The 21,374-nt window shown below is 35.6% G+C and overlaps 1 protein-coding gene and 2 pseudogenes across 1 annotated transcript; all 3 read right to left on the bottom strand.

Annotated features, from left to right (window-relative positions):
- Positions 1-600: 600 nt before the first annotated feature.
- On the bottom strand, positions 601-2,475 carry LOC139885252 (probable ATP synthase 24 kDa subunit, mitochondrial; annotated as a pseudogene).
- Positions 2,476-4,607: 2,132 nt separating this feature from the next.
- LOC139885247 (iron-sulfur assembly protein IscA, chloroplastic) lies at positions 4,608-6,364 on the bottom strand. Its single transcript, XM_071869179.1, has 3 exons — positions 6,199-6,364; positions 5,867-6,088; positions 4,608-4,750 (listed from the first exon to the last, which is right to left on the bottom strand). The coding sequence occupies exons 1-3, from the start codon at positions 6,362-6,364 to the stop codon at positions 4,608-4,610; spliced, it is 531 nt and encodes a 176-aa protein (XP_071725280.1).
- Positions 6,365-8,568: 2,204 nt separating this feature from the next.
- On the bottom strand, positions 8,569-19,424 carry LOC139885246 (cucumisin-like; annotated as a pseudogene).
- Between the last annotated feature and the right edge of the window lie 1,950 nt (positions 19,425-21,374).

Genomic DNA, 21,374 nt, shown 5'->3' with positions numbered 1-21,374 from the left:
ATCCTTAAAGTAATCACTTTCCTTAGTCAATAACTTGTTACCTAAGTTACCTCTTACTAAAGAAAGTGGCCTTTCCAGAGAAAAGAATAAAGAAGCCTATACCGTAGTTTAACCTTTTCTTGGAAAACAGGACGTGGTTGAACAGATGGGAGCGAAAGGATCATGATTCATGACAATAATCAGGAGGAAGGTGGACAAAGAATCAGGACTCGAATCGAGAAATATTCGTAATCATCGGGTCACGATGGGGCAGGAACATAATTTCAATCTGTTGTTGTCTAACTAGTAAATCAATCATCATAATTAGCATCTTTTATAAAACATCCGTGACTCATTTGGTAGAAAAATGTTGTTTCAAATGTACAATAACCCACAAAAAGAAATGTTGAACTTCCTGAATGTAACTCGCAATGGCAAGATGAAACTCTAATCATACATACAAGAGACGTATAAGCCAACTTCTGCCAGTCACAGCTGATGAACTCTAAAAATGGATGGCTCCTTTTATTTATTAATTCAAAGACAGGGTGAGTAACTCCTTACGGCTTCTTAACTTCGCCGTCTCTGTGAAAATGCCAACTAAAACAGTAATGCCGAAACTCACAGAAAGTTTCGGATGTCCAGAGATTTGACATCTGGCATCTGCTCATCCTTAAATTCATCCCTGCAGGATTAAAAAGAAAGAAAAAATTGGTTAATATGTGCACGTCGAGTGATGTCAGCCAGAGATGGGCATACCTCTTCTTCTGGGTTTCCATTGCTTCAACAGCCTCCTTCTTTAGCTCCTCCAATTGTGCTTTTTCCATTTTCATGTCTAATTGTTCTTCATACTTGGGCAGATCTTCCTTCCGAATTCCAAGCCTGTTTCAAGAGTTTGTTAATGAAAAAAGCATACGCCTAATTAATGTATGAAGCAGCCCACACAGCACATAATAGTAATTACTGGGAACTGTCCTTACTTCTTATTAATCTTGTCAAATTCTGCTGTAAGCAAAGCCATTCCTTTCTTATCGTTCCTCATAAGAGGTTTCTTGATTTCGGCTTCTACTTTCTCCAAAGCATCCATCATCATAGCCTCAGCACCAAGGTCATCATGCATACCACTCCTGGAAACCAGAAAAAAGTATATTAAAACTCTCGTATTCCATTCCAATGCTCATATCAATCATTAAGATAAAACTAAGAGGAAACAATTATTCATACTGGATTCGGAATTCCTTCAATGTCAACAAGTATGTCCGGGCATCTTCGATGCCTTCTGTTTCTTGGTCGATGTCGTATTTAATTTTCTCAGATTCAGAGAACAAGTCTGCCCTGCAGGAGACAAAATTGCGAACAGTGAAAAAAGGTGACATGCAACTACTACACCATGAAGAAGAATTAAAAAAAAAAATTCATCCAGCCATTCATACGTCATTAACTAATTATATGCCAACAGTTATAACCACTGTGATCTTACAGCAACAGTTGCTGCCAACAATTATAACTATAGATCATATTTCTTCCGTCTGTTAATATATATTTTTTTAGTTTTTTTTCATACATTCAAAAGAAAATGTATTTAATCAATATTAATAAATATGTACCTCTCTTATTAAATGTATCTAGAAAATCTATTAGCAGACGGAGGGAGTAGAAAGCTGTAATAGTTCAATAAGAAAAATAAAAATGTGCATGCAAATGAAAATAAAAACCAAGCAAGGCATACGTGCATGCATAAACGATACAACCATGAAACTCTATAAGAAAAAGTTTTTATTAATAACCTACTTCTGTCTACCTTGTTTCATGATTGTGGCATACTGAGAGACAGCAGCTGGATCTTCTGGGTCTATGGTGATCTTCTCCTTCCGTAGAATCCCAACTGCTGTCTCAAATTTGTTCTTCACCTCCAGAAAGATGTTTCTGAGCATCTCTGTTCAACTCAAACAAAAAAAAAAAGAAGTGAGTAAATTATCAAGGCAATAAAGCACATATTATTAGTTTACAGAATAATGAACGATAACGATTAATGACATTTGTATAAGTTGGCATTCATGATATATACTAACCATCTCCTTTCAGAGCCTTAGGAGGAGGCGGAGGAGGAGGAGTAGCTACGCACTTGAAAGACATTTTGCTGTTGCAAGATTACTTGACTGAAGCCGTGAAACTGCAACACATGAACAAATAAATACTCCAGTAAACATTAGCATTACTGTTCTGAGCAAATCATTTTACAGCCATGACGAACATCATATCGCTTAAAAGATAACCTATATCAAACCCTTAATCCACATTTCCGTAAGAAATTAAGGATCGAGATATCTCAGTAACAATGCATTGACTTTTACATGTCATGACTTTGATCCATTGGTTTTTCGAAATAACCGAAAGTCGACGATCAAGGCCTTAATCGAATGAGCAAATCTAATTCGAAAAATGTTAACTTACCTGTTTGGATTTTGATAAGAGACGAGAAGAGAATAAGGCCATGTTTTGATTGTGAGTGAGCTCAAGCTTTTCGTGTTAAGATTCGATCGACAAAATACGCGAAATAATATCGACAGAATAATAGGAAGAATACGAAAATAAAAATACAAAAGATTTACGTGGTTCGATCAAAACAGATCTACATCCACAACAAGACTCAAAATTTTTATTAACGAAGAGATCCAATCTACCAAGTGTTTCTCTACACAAATACATTTTTTCTAGACTAATTCATACTCAATTTAGATTTCAGATAATTCTCCATACGAACTCATCTATTTATAATAACATAAACTAAATCTATTCCTAATTGATCTAGAAAATATATAAACTTATTTCTTATTTGACTTAAGAATACTTAATTTATTCTTAATTGACAAAGGAATATCTAATCTACTAGTTGATATAGCAAATACCTATAACAGTTTATATAACTAGTCAGTGATCCCGTCCGTTGGACGGAAAGTCCGTACTTTTAAAAATTAATAATTTAAATATATCATATAAAAAGTTATCTAATAATTATTTTTATTAAAAATTATTAAATCTATCAAAAATGAATTATTTTAACTTTATATCAGTTATAATTATTTTGATTTGATTTCAAAATATACAATCCTATTAAATTTAAAATTTATTTTGTTTTCAAAAATAATAAACATAGCAAAAGGTAGGAGTTATGTATCAAGAGTTCATAATAAAATTTATAATTGAAACTAATCAATTTAGTTGTTCCTATTGTTTGAAAAATAATATGTGCCACTTTTAATTAAGAATAAAAAAATATATAACGAATTTTATGAGGAATAATAGTTTAAGAAAAAATAATATATATATATTGTAATTTAATTAGGAATGATTTTTTTTTATAATATGCCTGTTTGAATAGAAAAATAGTAGATGTATCCGTTTTAATTAGGAATAGGAAAAAAGAATATATGAATTTATTAGGAATATTTTTTTAAATAATAGACGAAATTGATTAGGAATTAAATTATTATATTAGAAAAAAATAATTATTAGAATTTTATTAGGAATTCTTACGTTTTTATTTTGTTTTAATTTCTTAATTAGAATAAATAAAAAAAAAAAAGATTATATGATTGAGTTAAAATTATAACTTGATTCTTAATTAAATTCAAAAAATTTTAATATATACGTTAAATTATTATTCGTTAATAAAACATTATGTATCGAATGTTGATTTGACAATAAAATTTGCAATTAAATTATAATGAAAAAAAAAAATTGAAAAAATCTCTCTATTATCTATATATATACACCAATTTATGACAAATTAGTAATCCTAATTATAGATTCCTAACATTTTGGACTCTGTTTTTGGGTTTGATATTCTTTATTTCACTCGGTAGGGTTGGTTGAGGAATCGTTTATTTCCTCTACTCGTGATCCAGTTATAAAAATTGTTTTTTCCCGGTCAAATTCTTCTTTTTCTTTGAATATTTTGAATCGGTTCGGTTCAATCGATGTTTGTCCAAAACTCGGCCGAATCGACGGTCACTTAAAAAAAATAAAGATTAAATCATGTATAACACCTTGTAATAAGTTTCATAATCGGAAAAAGATACTTTTTTCTCCTCTTATATAAAATGGTACAAGTGTAAAATATAACCATTACGGTTGATGTGATGGTTCAATTAATCGATAGGTTGGGCTCGGTTCAGACTATGATTGCATTATGAGAATCTCTTATATTCGTATTGTATTTGGGTGTGTAAAATTTTTACATTTGGGAACCCGCACGATGGGTTCAAATTGGGGTTCCCAAAATAAGTGGAAATAACTAGTGAAATCGACACAATGAAGAAGAAGATTATCTATAAGTAAGTTGTTTGTGTGTTTGAAAGAAAGAAATTGAAGGAAACAGGGAGAGGGAAAAGAAAAAATAAGAGCGACGATGGCCTTTATCGGTAAGAGAGAGAATAATGACAGTTTAGATTTTAAACCGACTCGATGGAATAAACGGTTACTAATTGAACAATAGAAAGTTATTAAGAATTTTACAAAAACAAGATTTAGAGAGCAAATTTATGATCTATGTATCGAATCAATACAAAGCTTCTTTCTGTTGAATACTATCTGTTAAATAGTAGTATTTACTGTACATATCAATTTCACATCTCTGCTGCAAAGGATTTACCACAACCGCATGTTTGCGTTGCATTCGGGTTCTTGAAAGCGAAGCCTCCACCGATAAGAGCATCACTGTAGTCCAATTGCATGCCGTATATAAATAGGAGACTCTTAGGATCACAAACTGAGAAAAACAAGCACAAATAGTTACTCCACAAACAAACAAACAAAAAATAATAAAATATGAAACTGAGCAGCAGAACTACAATTTTCATGTATTCACAGGGAGTGTATATCTCGCAAATGCTGCTCATCAATAGGACTATTAACTAAACTGAAAAATCTAAACCCAATATCCTTGTAGTACACAAGTGCACCTGTAAGCAATAAACAAAAAACACAGTGCACAGTGCACAGGTATGCATCGCTAGCTAGTTAAAACTTCATACTCCCAATGTGAACCAGATCGCCAACCGTAGCCCCACGCTAATTCAAAACTCAGTTTCCATCTATACAAGTGCACATGCAAAGAATGAACTGCAGAACACTACACGCAGTTATGCGTTGCTAGCTAGTTAAAACGTATAGATCAAAATCTAAAGCTAGGTTGTTGACAGACAGAATCCCCAAGAAGAGAAAGACATGTATATAAGGTGGTCTAGGCCACGAGATGATTAATCTTGACAGTCAATTAGCCAGTACAAAGTGAATGGAGTTACGTTGCCCAAGGTCCCACGATGAACTAAATCAAATTTTACACCTTAACTTAGATCCCTAAATAGTGAAAATGAATCCGTAAATAAAAGGGGTCCATTCAAATGCTCGACTGTAATTCTTCTTATCTATAAAAGGTAATCCTATTGAAAGCACCACAACACTCCAAAAAATGATAATCCTAGGGATCATGTAGAACTTTGTAAGACTTGGCAGTCGAAAATACAAATATTACAACTGTAGCTAGAATATTTGAATATTGTTGCAATCAAAGTATGCTCAGTCACTTCCAACTTGTTGAGTTTTAGATGCAAAGAAACATAACTCATTTCATTAACACAGAGAACTGAACCACTAATTCTAATAAGAGAATGCCCCCATGCATCCCAGTGTAAGAAATAGTCAATTAAAGGGTTCAATCAATTAGCCTAAAGCTTCAAATTAAGAAAATTAAGCTCTTGCAACATCATTATTCCTAAGTATGTAGACCCAATATTCAATAACCTACATCAATCATATGTAAGTCATACTGTAACTGAGAGACTAATCTAGTCAGAAAGCAATACAGGGGGGAGAGTATGTTTACCGATGGTGCAACCATTGAATTCGATAAAGGAGTCGTCAGGTCTAGCATTTGCTCTATTCTCAAACTCCATAGTGTAAGACATACCGGAACATCCACCTTGTTTAACACCAATCCTCAAGCATAAATCCTCGTTGCGGTCCGACCTCATCTTATTCAAATGTTTCAACGCATCGTCGGTAAGCGAGATGGCAGGGGCCAAGCCCTCAGATGGCGGTGCAGTTGCTACAACACAGTGATCAATCATCATCAACATCAAAGTTTAATTCCTTCAATTTATTCAATCTAATCTAATAATAACAAGCGTTCCGCTCAGAATCAAAAGTTGAGAATACCTGGGACTGATGATGATCGGACGGCGAGTGTAATTGGACGGAGCAGATTACGATTTGAGAAGCGTAAGTAGATTGAATTTGTGGCAGATAAAGAGAGCGAATTTGAGTGATTGGAGAATCGACGAAGAGGAAAGAGAGAAGAGGGGCAACTCATCGTGAAGGCCATCGTGCAATTGGTATTCGAATTGGAAGAATTTGTTCAAATGAAGGAAGGAATACCCTCGAATCAATTATTATTCCGAGTAAAAAAAATTCTACACCTCAATAAATCAGAATTGTTAAGGGACAATCAAATTTCGGATTCTTAATATTAAATCATAGCCGTCAAAACTGTTGACGATTGTTGGGTTTTATGTTGAACGACCGACTTCGGAGTGACCACTGACCAGAAATATTTATGTGCCTCGAGAGTCGAGCGTAAGGTTGGGAAAACGAGCTATCCGGCACGGTCTGGTTTGGGTTCGGCCGAGCTCATCAAGAAAACGAGTCGAACCGAATTGAGTTTCAAAATTTTACGATTTTCAAAATTTAGGTCCGAGTCCGGTTCGGTTCCGATCCCGAGCCGATCCCGAACTGTTCGTTTAAAATTTAAAAAAGAAAAGATTTCAAAATTCAACAAATAAATACCAAACAGTCCAAATCCAACGAGATGTATTTGTTAGGATTTTAATTTTGTCGAAAATCCTAGTTCTCTTATTGTTTTTTCCTTTTATGTAACTTTAAATTTGTACGTATTATATGTTTGTGTATTATATGTTTGTGTATTAAAACGTAAAAATTCTTCAAATTATTCTCTACATACTCACCCTTACATTACATACTCATCCATACATTACATATATATATTTATATTTATATACAAAAGCCCGCGAGCAGTTCGGGACCGGCTTGGCCTGAGCTCGTCAAAAAACCCTGGGTTCGTCAATCCCGAGCCCAAAAAAATGCGCCTTCTAAACGATCCTTATTTTTTTGTCCGGGATCGCTCATTTTTCGAGCCGATCCGGAGCTTTAAGCCCGTTTTCCCTCCCCTACTCAAGAGGTTAGTATGGGTCCGACCCAATCCACCGATCCAACCAAACCCAATCGAATTTGGGTTGCGTTGGATTGCATTTGAAAAAAAAATTGAAAATCCAGCCCATATTTTTATTAATTAAATTATTATTTATATATTAATATACATATAAAATGATTTCAATATATTAACAACAAGTTTAGAAAACTTACATAATGTCGTTTAAGCATTACTTATTAATTGGATGAAAATTTGTGACAATATATATGTATAAATAATAATACTACCATAATATTTTTAAAATTTATTATGATATTTTGCTATACGGTGATTGAAGTGCATAAAAAATTAATTAAAATTTTTTATTTCTTTATAAAATAGTTTAACTTGTTAAGAATTTTCAACATATTTTGTTTTTGTCAAATCCATTTCGATCCATGGATTATCCAACCTAATTCATTTATTTGATGGGTTGGGTTGGGTTGGATCACAAGAAAATTTTCGAAAATTCAACCCAACCCATCGAAATTTTAGGTGGGTTGGATCGATTTTCTTTTTTAATAATTATTGTAATTTATTGATATTTTTTTGGAGGTAGAAGAGATTACAACTCGAGAAAATAAAATCGAGCCGATACAAAAAAATACGACTAAAAAGGAGTTACGTGGATTTAACACACATGTGTTCAATAATAAACAACCACTCCTTCTAGTGCGATTTTTTGAAATGAAAAATTTCGTCCATATTAAAAAGTAGCGTCTCCACAATGAAACGGATAAACTCCACACCTGGCTTTACCCCTCACTCATAAGTCTCTAAGTAAAGGATGTGTTTATACAATTTAAGACGCTCACTGAAAACTTCTTTACTAAGAATATTAAAATTTTGTATAACGATACTGTAGGTGATATATTGCACTAAAGTCTTACCTAGCTACTCAAGGCATCTTTTTTCACACCACCCCACATACTCCAGAATATAATGGGATGTCCGAAATGAAACATCTCCATATTGTCGAAATTGGCCTTACTCGATCCCTTTATTCGATTATGTTCTTTAACACGCCCTCTTTTCAATATTTACATCATCATCGAGCTCGTTTTGCCTTTTCAAACTCATCTTTGCTCATCATAATCTTACTTTTATAATTCTCACTCGTCATATGAAAATAAAAACATATCAACATCTTAAAGAACCTTGCTGAATAAGCTTTCCCTTAGATGCGAGGTCACTAGAAAACGATAAATGATTTGATTGACAGATCGTAATAAACAAACTGATAGATCATTATCATTACGATAAATGATTTGATTGATAAATCTGATTTCTGAAATGGGGAAAACTAATTATGAATGGCTTTAAAAGTAATTCATTGTTTGTGGAGGTGGGGGTGGAGGGACCGGAACATGTGCAACAATGGGACTCCTTACTTGATATAATCCATCATCCCAAACCAATGAACCAGCAATCATATCTTCGCGCAGTTTCGCTCTCACTTTGACAACAAAAGATTTCTTCTCATCGATAGATTTAAAAGACAACTCCTCTGGAGTTACAACGATCTTCATTCCAGTCCCAGTCTTAATACTCACCTTGTAAGTGGACGAATCAGATCCTACATTCGTTACTGTCCTCTAGAACTCCCGCGTGACGACTAGATTTCTAGATTTTCCTGACAGAGTGAATGATGGGATATTTAGATTCCAAACAGAACCATTTCTAGAACCAGAACAGCTACTTGTTTGGTCTCCGGTTATAAGTCGTTGATGTTTTGTGCTACATCCTTGTCTGCATAAGAAATTTATGGAATCATCCACTCCGGCCTCTTATACTAATCCAGGGTTGGTAGCTTTTCCTGATTAATATGACCTGATCTGTATGCAAACTCGGCATCAACGTTCTCCTCAAAGGTCATTGGACAAGCTGCATTAACAAAATCTAAGGTAATTTTTTTTTTTATTGAAGGCGTATTCCGACCTGTTTCGACAGATTAGTGCAGGTGTGCTAACATGTACGTGTTAGCATAGGTTAACAGAACACAATACAGTAAATAAATAACACACGATATTGTTAACGCAGTTCGGTTTCCCTACTCTGCGGGGCCAAGCCAGAGGTAAACAACATTCCACTATACTTGAAACAATAGGACAATACTTTGGTTACAACTCGCTCATCTATAACCTATCTCCTATTTTCCTAAGTGTACTCTTTACTTACCCAACCCGCCTAATTACAACTAATTAGGACTTACGGTAACGCCTACACCAAACGGGTGAGGACTTCAGGCGACCCTTTTTCAGATACGCGCGTCTCGTTGCCTTGTCAACCGGACAAGGGCTTGCTCGCAACCCTCTTGCAGATATACGAGGACCTAACACTCCACTGTGCACACAGCTCTCTCTAGCTGCTAAGTGATCTTCTTAACTCTGATTAAGAAGCGTGAAAGGATACTTTCTAGTGTAGTGAGTCTTCTCTTTTATACTGCTGCAAATCCCTACTGAATTAGAGATTGATATTCTGTAGAATCTTTTTTGTCAATTGACTTCCCTTTTGATAAACAGTTTCCTTTATGAATAAGGAAACTAAGTATTACTTCAAATCAAATCAAATCACTATCAAATAGGACCGAATCAACCAGGAGGACCGAATCAACCAGGATTCTCCATTTACTAGTTTCCCATTCTGATTTGTACTGTAAGATCGAATCATATCTTCTGAAGTAAATGAGGTTTGACGAAAATAGCCAACTCATAGAAACTGCCGTAGACCTGTGTCAACACATCTTCAAGCACAGGTTAGAAGCACAGGCAGTTTGCAGCAAACAATCTCCCCCTTTGGCATTTTTGGCAAAAACCTCCGAGATCCTTCGTACAGTACCTAACTCCCCCTGTGAGTAAGCATGCACCAAGAGACGAAAGTAACAAGCCCCTGAAAACTAGTAATAATGCAAAAAGAGTCAACCTGTGTAAACACACCAACGAGATACAGTGAGTAACGTGGGAAGGATTATGTATCTCCCCCTTTTTTGACAATAAATCGCCAAAGCACGTACAATCTGAGCTTTCACACCCGGTACTCAAGTCTTTTCTGTTCCTGTTTTAAAGACTGATGACCAGTGCACACAGGTACTTCAGCAACACTATTTCCAGCACAGTGTCTTCAGCATTCTCCACATTAGATGGAGTGATATTTTGTTGCTCCCCCTTAGCTGCAACATTCTTATCATGGAACTCCCCCTCAACATGAGCACTAGTATGAAGAGACTCCCCCCCAGCTTGAGAGCTACCACAGGTTTCAGCAACAGTTGGATCCGTTGTGTTAACAGGATCCGCAGCAACGGCAGACAAACCAGAGACTTCTCATAATCTCATCAGGCTTTCTCCTTGGATTTTAACTTGTCATAGCCCAATCATTTTTCCCTAACAACAGAAACACATTCCCACCTCTTCTTTTTTCTTTTTCTTTTTCTTTTTTTTTCCTTTTTTTCTTTATCAAAAAGAATGGACAAAACAATAATTAAAATGGCATATACAGGGGATGGAAGCACTTATCTCAATTTCCACGTTGTCGAGCAAGATCCGAGAGCTCCTCTCAAGAACTCAAAACGACTTGCATCTAACTTCTTTATTTATTTTTCGGTTGAGACATATTCCAAGGCCACTTTCTTCTCTTTTACAGGCTCTTTAAGAAGTTGTGACGAACTTGGATGTGCTTCGATTTGGAGTGTTGTACTGGATTTTTTGATATGTTTACAGCACTGGTGTTGTCACGGTCGACAGTCAACACACGTTGCTCCAGGCCACCAATTTTGATGTCTTCAGGCGAATGATTCTTTTGAGCTCTGGTTGATGAATACACATTCTGGTTTGAGACAACAGGTATGGGTCTCCAAGTTTTCCTGGTATCTGTGCTAACAGGCAACGCCTCCACACTAGGTGTGTTTTCGTTACTGTTAACATCTTCTGACCCTAATGTCCCCACACTAGGTGTGTTATCATTAGATAGAAGTTGACCAATTTCAGGTTCATTATCCCAATCAGCTGCCCTTTTTGGTGAGACTTTGCACATAAGGCTTTTCAAATCTTTCTTCTTCACCCAAATATGACGTTGAGAGTGATTGACGATATCCACCTTCTTCTTTGGCTGTTTTCTTGGCGTTGAAGCAATGAGAGTTCGAATATCAGCTTGTCGTGCAAAACACTTAGGTCTGATATGTCCAGGTTTGTTACAATAGTGACATATGATTATGTGTTTAGTCACCCTGTTAGCACGCCCATAACTGCAGCTTCCTTCCTCGGTCTTTGATGATTTGTGACCTATCCCAAATAGATTGTTCTTCGGAGATGTTTTATTCAGGAGCTCATCAAGATTTCCTTTTCCTTTATTGAACTTTTCAATGGCACGATTGGCTTGTTCTAGCTTCTTCTCATATTCTGAAAATTTAGATTTCAATTGATCAATCTCAATTTCGTATTTTTCAATCATCTTGTCAAAATCCTTCCTTTCAGCTGACAGTTGATCTAATTCGTCAGCAAGTCCTTGATTGATTCTGAGGGATTCAACCATTTTTTCAAGAAGATCTTTGAAGGCAGCATGTATATCTCTATCATCATCACTATCTGAGTCCTCGTCTGAACTTGAGTTCTCCTCTGTGCTTAACGTTTCTGTGTTCACAGATTCACGGACTGTACTCACAGTAGTATGAGTTGGAAAAGCTTTATAGGCAGGATACTTAATCTCATGTTCATCATCACTGGATTCAGACTTGTCTTCGGACGTCTCCTCATTACTTCATGTAGATATGAAAGATTTTTTTTTTATTTTTTAAGAGTGTTGGCACACTCGGCAGCAATATGACCAAAACCCTGACATTTATGGCACTGTATCTTCTCTTTCTTCAAACTTGGTTCTTCCTTTAGTGGATTCTCCCTTTTTAAATCTTTGATCAACTCCTCTTGATTCATTCTTCTTAGGATTTGATGAAGTACAATCAACGGATTCTACCTCGTTGAACATCTCAAACATCTTTCCCATATTCTTCATCAATAATGTTAGTTGCTCTTATAGTGACAATTGCTCACCTGTGCTTACAGATACATCTTCCACACCAGTTTTAAAAGCAATAGATTTAGATTTAGACTTATCTCTATTCCTCATAGCCAAAGTCATCTCATGAGTTCTGAGCTTCCCATTAGATCATCAAACCGCAAGTTCTCGAAATCAGTAGATTCACTGATTGCATCCATCTTCGAGCTAAATTTCTCCGGTAGTGAGATCAACACATTTCTCACCAGTTTGGACTCCGAAATTACCTCGCCAAGAGCAGTGGATTCATTAGCAATGCAACGAAGCTCTTTTTCAAAGTCAGCAATAGATTCATCATTATTCATGGTTAGAGAATAAAACCTGGTAGAGATGAGATGGAGCTTTGATTGTCTAACTGATTTTGATCCTTCATATGTGAGTTGAAGGGCATCCCACGATTCCTTGGCAGTTTCAAGATTCTGAATGATCTTGAGCATACTGGGACGGACAGCACACTGGATAATACTCACAGCGATGCTATTTGCTCTATAGGTGGTTGATTCAGCTGTGCTCCACTGGTCTTCGCTCTTCACTGTTACAACACCATTAACAGTGGATGTAGGATGTGTCCACAGGTTCTGTGTAGCACGCCAGATATCTTCACCATGGCTTTTCAGGTGCCACTTCATCCAATGTTTCCAATAGTCATAATTGGAATCGGTAAGTAAAGGAGGACACGAATAGTTGAGCCGCCCTCTTCAATTCTGTCATCCATTGGTCGGATATCGCAAGATCTTTTCTCAAGAAGCTTTTCTTGAGCCTGCACTGATACCACTTGAAGGCGTATTCCGACCTGTTTCGACAGATTAGTGCAGGTGTGCTAACAGGTACGTGTTAGCACAGGTTAACAAAACACAGTACAGTAATAAATAACACACGATATTGTTAACGCAGTTCGGTTTCCCTACTCTGCGGGGCCAAGCCCAGAGGTAAACAGCATTCCACTATACTTGAAACAATAGGAAAATACTTTGGTTACAACTCGCTCATCTATAACCTATCTCCTATTTTCCTAAGTGTGCTATTTGCTTACCCAACCCGCCTAATCATAACTAATTAGGACTTACGGTAACGCCTACACCAAAGGGGTGAGGACTTCACGCGACCCTTTTTTCAGACCACACGCGTCTCGTTGCCTTGTCAACCGGACAATGGCTTGCTCGCAACCCTCTTGCAGATATACGAGGACCTAACACTCCACTGTGCACACAGCTCTCTCTAGCTGCTAAGTGATCTTCTTAACTCTGATTAAGAAGCGTGAAAGGATACTTTCTAGTGTCGTGTCTTTTATACTGCTGCAAATCCCTACTGAATTAGAAATTGATATTCTGTAGAATCCTTTTTGTCAATTGACTTCTCTTTTGATATACAGTTTCCTTTCTGAATAAGGAAACTAAGTATTACTTCAAATCAAATCAAATCACTATCAAACAGGACCGAATCAACCAGGATTCTCCATTTATTAGTTTCCCATTCTGATTTGTACTGTAGGATCGAATCATATCTTCTGAAGTAAATGAGGTTTGATGAAAATAGTCAACTCATAGAAACTGCCGCAGACCTGTGTCAACATATCTTCAAGCACAGATTAGAAGTATAGGCAGTTTGCATCAACATTTATCAAATAAAATAATGCATAGGTGATATTCTCCTACATGTAAATTTAAACATTCATGCTATAGTAGGTGTTTGAAATCTTTCTTAGGTAGATGTAACGGTTCAAATAATAATAGTTTCTCCATTCTCGATGACTCTAAGAGTACAACTCCTGAAAACATTTGATTTAATAACAATTTAATGATGCAGATCATGTCATTGATGACAATTTAAAATGAGCGTAGTGCCAAAAGTCCAAATGGAACAGGCCTACAAATTGATGTTCTGGAAATATAAATCAATGTTAAATCGATCATAACTTTTAAGTCAATTATCACGTAGACTGTTATAATATCTTATTAGATAGTTCTCAATAAGTAACTACCTTCATTTCATAATATGAAATAATTGATGTTTTGAGTTTTAGTGAAATACGTAATTAATTAAGTGCATCAAAAATATTTTTATAAAGAGAAAAGAGTTTAAGCTTCCCCAAATTGAACAAAACAACATATATAGTTTAAAAAATGTGTTGTTTTAAGAAAATATCCTCATTATATTTATTAATTACACATGTCACTAAAATCTAAAATATCAATATTTTAAAATGGAGGGAGTATATAATTAAGTTGGCTGGGGTTTTACCCATGTGGAGTTCGTCAGGGTCCTCATCCTCAGCCTGTTATGATTGTCCGACGGGTCGTTGACGTTTTTACTTAGTTTTCACTTCATATTTATAGCACTTTTAACAAGTTTTCTGTTTCGAGACTGTTTAGAAATTTGACTGCTTTGTTATTCAGCAAGTTTCAATAATAATTAACCCTAGTTTGAGAAATTTTCACGACTAGTCATCAACTAGAAACTTGTGTTATACGTTTCCTTTACTGCGTGTTTAATTATGAGTTTTATACTTAATTACCAGTAGTCTTGAGAGCAGACATAAGAGCGGCAGGGGACCAACTTGGGTGAAATGATTTAACATAGGCTGCTCCAGCAGTTGCGTGTGGGCAAGCCATCGATGTACCGGAGATTATATTGTAGGGAACTACTCTTTTATCACCCTCAATCCCTGTTACGGTGTTGACCTGTGTCCACGCCTCTAAAATGTCTACTCCAGGAGCTTTCAGATCAGGCTGTAAAAGTGAAAATGTTGCTAGTTAGTTTAATCAATAAAAATGAATTTGACATAAGGAATTCACAGTGTTTACCTTGAGAATGTCGCTAGTTATCGGGTTTGGCCCTCTCGACCAAAAGGAAACTATCGAATGGGGCTAATTCATCCTTGGCATGAGTGCTCTTTAGTATTTTCGCAGTTGGTTTTCTATTTTTCGTAAATAAGAAAATGCAACAAAGTCAGACTGCATGTTCGGATCAGTGACGGACAAATGATGTAGGTGGCTCTCTCAGGCCTCAGCGAGTGTCTTAATTTTCACAGAATACTAAAGTAGATTATTTTTTTGAAAGTAGATACCTTGTTGAACTGCAGTAAACGAAAACTTCAATTCAGTCATCTCTTCCCAAGAATGTTGACGGTATAGGGAAATTAAATGCTACATCTTTGAAACTGTCACCTTGCATTACAGTGCCAATCGCGCCTGCTCTTGCAGCCCCACTCGCATCGCTGATACCATCACAAAGAACAATTTTCCCCTTCACCAAACTCTTGTCCAAGCTGTCCGGTTCGCATAACCTGAAGAGACATTAGGTTTATGTTTAGAGAATGAATAAACCCATATAATCAGTCATGCGAATGATTTAGGTATGTGAATCTATCTTTTACCTCGATATGGATGAATTATATCCTCCTTCGCTGTTGGGAGCGTCGCCACCGTATATTATGGTGCGCTTCATACTTTCATTAGTATTTAAAGAGACACCCTGCATACAAAATTTAACAGAGAGGTTCATCCTTAAAAATTAATTTGATTATATTTTTGCATATACCATATTATAATGAGTCGCTAAATTAGTCGTGATATTAGTTCGTTATGCCAAGATTTAGTCGATAAGGAAGGAGATTTGGCCTTTTTTTACCTCATAAGTTTCTCCATTTCCTAGCTTCACCTTGGTTAGAAACTTCCTATCAATTGTACTAGCAGTGACTGATAGAGATCATGGTGAAAACTTCTCGATGGTTGCAAGATTTGGACCCGAATTACCAGCAGAAGCAGAAGTGAGAATCCCTTTCTTCATTGAATGGAAAGAGCCAATAGCGATCGGGTCGTTAAAGTAGTCCCTGACATCAAAACTCGCAACTGAGATAGAGATTATATCAACACCATCTGCTATAGCATCGTCAAATGCTGCAAGAATGTCAGCGTCATAGCAACCATCCGCCCAGCAAATCTTGTAGATAGCAATCCGAGAGGAAGGGACACCACCTCTCGCAGTTTTGGAACCGAGACCTCGTAGGCTTGCCTTCCTAACCAATGCTCCTGCCACAGTCGATGAAGTGTGACTTCCATGACCCTCTGTATCTCTTGGAGATTTAATCTCCTTTAGGGAATTTTCCGTTGGCCCGGTAAAACTTGGCTCCTATTATCTTACTGCCATAAAAATAATGTAAAATAGGCTATAAAAAAGAATGAAATCTGTTTTTTAATAATGTGTGTTCTATAGCTTAAAATTTGATTAATTGCAATAGACGCTACTGTAAAAGTGTGTGATCGGTTGATTTCTCATTCAGAATTATAATGTTAGAGACGGATAATATTTGAGACAGAAATGAGTAAAGTTATTCTGGAGTTTTATGTACTTGTTTCAAGAGAAAGTGGAGTCGTCATGGCAAGTGCCCTTCCATTTGGTTGGTGGAGGACCAAATCCTTGATCACTAAAACTCTCCGATTCAGGCCAAATTCCAGTGTCGAGCATTCCGATAATGATGTCACTTTCAACTGATTTAACTCTTAAAACCTGTTTAGGAAATCCCATGACCTTGTAGTGTGTAGTTGTCTCTTCTCGTTACGGAATACAGATACGACACCATCCATGCCTGAAATATCATAACATATACATTCAGAATTTATAATGTAACATGATTTTTGGAAATTCGAATAATAATACATTTATACTAATAATAGAGTACCTACCAGACAACTTTCGAGCTTGTTCCTCAGTCAACTTGGCTAGAAAACCATTGAAGCTCTTATGGTAGCTGTGCAGTAGGGACTCTGAGGCAACATTGCTGATTGAATTTCTATACGAGTTAGGAACCTATCGAAGACTAGCTAAACATATATAGTATGTATATATGTAGATGAATTAAACTATACACTCAAAATAATTAAGATAAAGAAACCTGCCAACTGCCTCTTGTAATATATTGATGTGTAGAGAAGATGTTGAGAAGTCGCCACTACTTGGTCGGTCGCCCATGTAAACAATATAATCCTGCTCCAACCACAAAATTGTTGTTAATTACTCATTTTCCAATATGAAGTGCAAATTCCTAGCTAGCTCTAATTCTTGTCAACTTCCCTTCCTAGCTTTCTGAAATACGGATGGATCATTTTTTCCCCCTTAATAATTGAATTTAATTAGCTTTTTTTTTTTTTTTTTTCAATTAACTTGTGTTTACTTTTGATAATATTTTGATAAATGCTATTGACTTACTTCACCTAGCTACTACACTTTAAAAAGGTACCATCGATCTAAACATTTAAAGTCCGGTGAATGGAACTGACTATGCATAAACTTAGCAATACTAAAATTGTTGAGGAAAAGGAAACAATAACAGGCGTGTGTACATATAGTATGTTTTAGCTAGAGTACATGCCTTTCTACTATCATCATGAGTCGAAGCATCACAGTAAGAGCGAGACACGAGATTGAGAAGATATGTATTTTGAGTAAACAAACTTGGCTTCCCATTTATATCTTCTTTTTGTGTCACTCCTATTATGCAAACCAGTATAGCCTTTATAATATACAAAGGCAAGGTCAATCGAGCTAAAGTGATTAGTAATCAATTACATAGTGTTCTCCAAAAAAAATTATTCGATTGAGCAACAAAGACATCGTCTCTGCCGGCATACACAATGCTTTTATTTCAACAAGTACATTCTTTCTTACAACTAATTCGGTAGAGTGTGATATTGACAATGTAATTAATCAAAAATTTCACACTTGATTTCGTGCTAGTAAAATATGTGTTGAGTTTAAAATTCTAGTACCAATTAATGTTAGGTGGCTACAATGCCACTAATTAAATGGTTAATGCCATGAATTTTTGTAAAGTTTTCTTTGTAACGGCAGTTTTACCCTTACACTGTGAAATGTTTTGTAATTTTGTTTGTCCTTCCGCCCCCCACCTTTGTACGATTGTGTCTTTTTAAAAATTAACCCAGAAAACGCCCTTTCGTACTGCTACTAATTTTGTTTTACTACCCTTTCGTGCTGCTCCCAACAGACAGCACCCGATGTTTTGTCGAAGAAATAAAGGTAGGTGGATGTGGGCATGTAAGTGAATATGAGCTAGAAAGGCTCACCTCAAGATCGTAAATCAAGTACGTGGAGATTTTCTTTTTTTTTTTTTAGTATCTCTCCCATTATGAGATAGCTATTGACATTATGTGGTCACTAGGGTTTGCATCAAGCCCTTATCTTTGTTTGTATATGATGTTATTCCATAATATAATGGAAAGAATATACCCTTTAGTTATCTAATTAAAATAAATATTGTGTATTTCGGCCTTTAAAAGCTGGTTTACAGGCTTTAATTCTTGCCTAATGGAACTCTGAGAATGTTCCGGACAGGTGCAACCTCACTACCTTGATCGGACCTTTCTCCCGGAAAGTTCTAGGATTTATCCAATTAGTTCATAGTATAACACCTAAAATTAAAGTTTTGTTGGAGGAATATATAACTAGGCTGCATCACATTAAAACACGAACATAAATTATAATCATATTGTTATCAAATATGGACATAATACATAGCAGAGACAAAATGTCCTCAAAACATCGTAATTAACAGCGATTGTTTGTGACATAAACCACTAAACACTTAAATGAAATTAACTTATAAATGAAAAGACAAATTGAGCATATCTGCTTGGAATTAAAGAATAATATGAGGAAGATAGAGAAATAGTAGATGGAGATGTTCTATTTAAGAACAACTGTATGAAGAGGGAACACCTTTGCCGCCGCAGTAATTGAGCAACAAGTTTACATGAACGGGGAGATCTATGTGTAGGATTTGCAATACATCAAGTTTAATTGCTGTACAAATACAAGCATCTACTTCGAGATCGAGTAGACCGCGAATGACGGAACAACAAGGTTCTTTTGCTGGTTTACCAATTGTAATGTTGACCAACCCATTCAAGACATTAGCACAAACACCTAATTTAATTGCATCTTTACAGGTTCCACTATTACTTGTCGATGGAGGAGTTGGTGGTGGTGAATGTGGTGGTGGTGGTGATGTTTTACTTGATGGCGGAGGTGATGGTGGACAATTAGCGGTAACCATAGTGAAAAATAGAACGTTGAGAGAGACAAGAAGGGCTATGGTTGCTTTTGAGGCCATTTCTAAATTAACCGGCAAATATTGCTCGAAAGAATGATTGAGAGAATGTTTGTGCTTGGGATATTGAATGGAGAAATGATGGTTTAATTTATAGATGAGGTTTTTGAAGTATATAATAATATTAATACACCTTACATGTTCTAATGTGCCATAACACTACATCACCATGATGGGGAATAATTTTGTTAAACAACTCAGAAGTTGTTAGTTCATTGAAATTAAATTAGAGGTGATTTAACATGCATGGTTTTATATAATTTTCAGTTCGTTTGGTAAAATTAATGGAAATGGAAAGTGGTTTGATCATTCGTACATAAACTAGTTTTCACGATGCACCGGCTGTTTTTATTCTGTTTACAAAATTTGTCATGTGTCATAATTCTAAAATTTGTATTCAGTTTTATTATATTAGTATAGATGGCACATATTGGCGATTATCACTGAAAGACTTGAAACAATAAATCCCGATACTATAGGAGAAGATCGTCAACTCTTTGATTTACTATGATTAATTTGATAAAAAATAATGAGATATTATTGATGTCTAAAAGAACGTGGGGGCCAAATCAAGTTCATATATCCTCAAATCATTTAATTAACATTTCTAAACCATACAACATTCATTAATGCACATATATATGTATCTTCTGTACCATTCGGAATAATTAATTAGGGCTCCTCGTATTTCATTTTCTTGGTTCAATCCACCCTTATTTTTTTTTTCCATTAAAATGAAAAGCTTTAAAGTTTATCATTTGACATGAAATTGAACTTTAGCTAACCGTGTAAATTTTTTGCTTATGTGGTGTTTAGTTTATGCAATTAACCGAGCAGAATCTGCCAACGAAAACTTTGAAACAGTTTTTCAAACTAATTGGAACGAAAATTATAATTTGGAAAGCAAAATTGGAACAATATTGATCAAAGCGTCTCATATAAATCGTTCCAAATCAATTTGGAACAACTTTTTGGAACGAAAATATTTAGAACAATAAACATATTGACACTAGTTTGGGGCAATTTTCTGTATTATTGATACAAACTGTAATCGAACCAATACAACATAGAGTCTACTTATAGACTTATTACAAGGACTGTATTAAACATAAAGAAATCATAAGGACTGAAACTAAGTCGGTTACATACTAGATGGACTAGACTATAACTGTCCTAATACCCGCCTGCAAGCTAGCAACGAATGGAAAATCGTGCATAGCTTGGAGATGAAGCAATGCCTACACCAGAATGTCGGGGATAGAGGTGCTGCAGAAAGTGATCTCCATGAAGAATAGTTTCTGATGCTTCGCAAAAAACCACGGGGGAGAAGAACAAACCAAGCAACAGTAACAAGCAAGTGGTGTAGCAAGAGATGGTGCAGAACACAGCAAACCATCCACACGCCAATCCAAACGTCGACACAGAACGTAGCAAATCCAGGGGGTAAACAAGGCATGAGATGCAACATTGCACACAGCCAAACAACCTAGATATATAGAATGAACTACTGACCAAATCTAAACAACGGCTCCTCCTCAACATAATGATCTAATAAAATCAAAAGAAAATACAATATATACTCACTGTTTTTGTATTTTCTAACATATATGATTTTGTATTTGTTTTTCGGTAGCAGTAGAAAAACAACCAAAAGCAGTATATCCTAGGAGGTAATATACTACCTCCATTTCATAATAATTGATATTTTGGTTTTAATGTGATTGTATAATTAATTAGATAAATGAGGGTATTTTATCGAAGAAAATATTTTTTAGGCTATACATGATGTTTTGCTCAATTTTAAGAAATTCAACAAACATTTTTGTTCACAAAAATACTCTTAATATACCTCATTAATTAAACTATGTCATTTTTACAAAAACATTAACTATTGTGAAATAGAGGTAGTATATAGGAGGGAAGGATCTTGAAAATGAAAGTAGAATAATTACA

Source organism: Rutidosis leptorrhynchoides, unplaced genomic scaffold (genome assembly GCF_046630445.1).
Source record: "Rutidosis leptorrhynchoides isolate AG116_Rl617_1_P2 unplaced genomic scaffold, CSIRO_AGI_Rlap_v1 contig9, whole genome shotgun sequence".
NCBI lineage: Eukaryota > Viridiplantae > Streptophyta > Magnoliopsida > Asterales > Asteraceae > Rutidosis > Rutidosis leptorrhynchoides.
The sequence above is the reverse complement of the archived record's forward strand: the minus strand, read 5'-3'. Positions and strand labels throughout refer to the sequence as shown.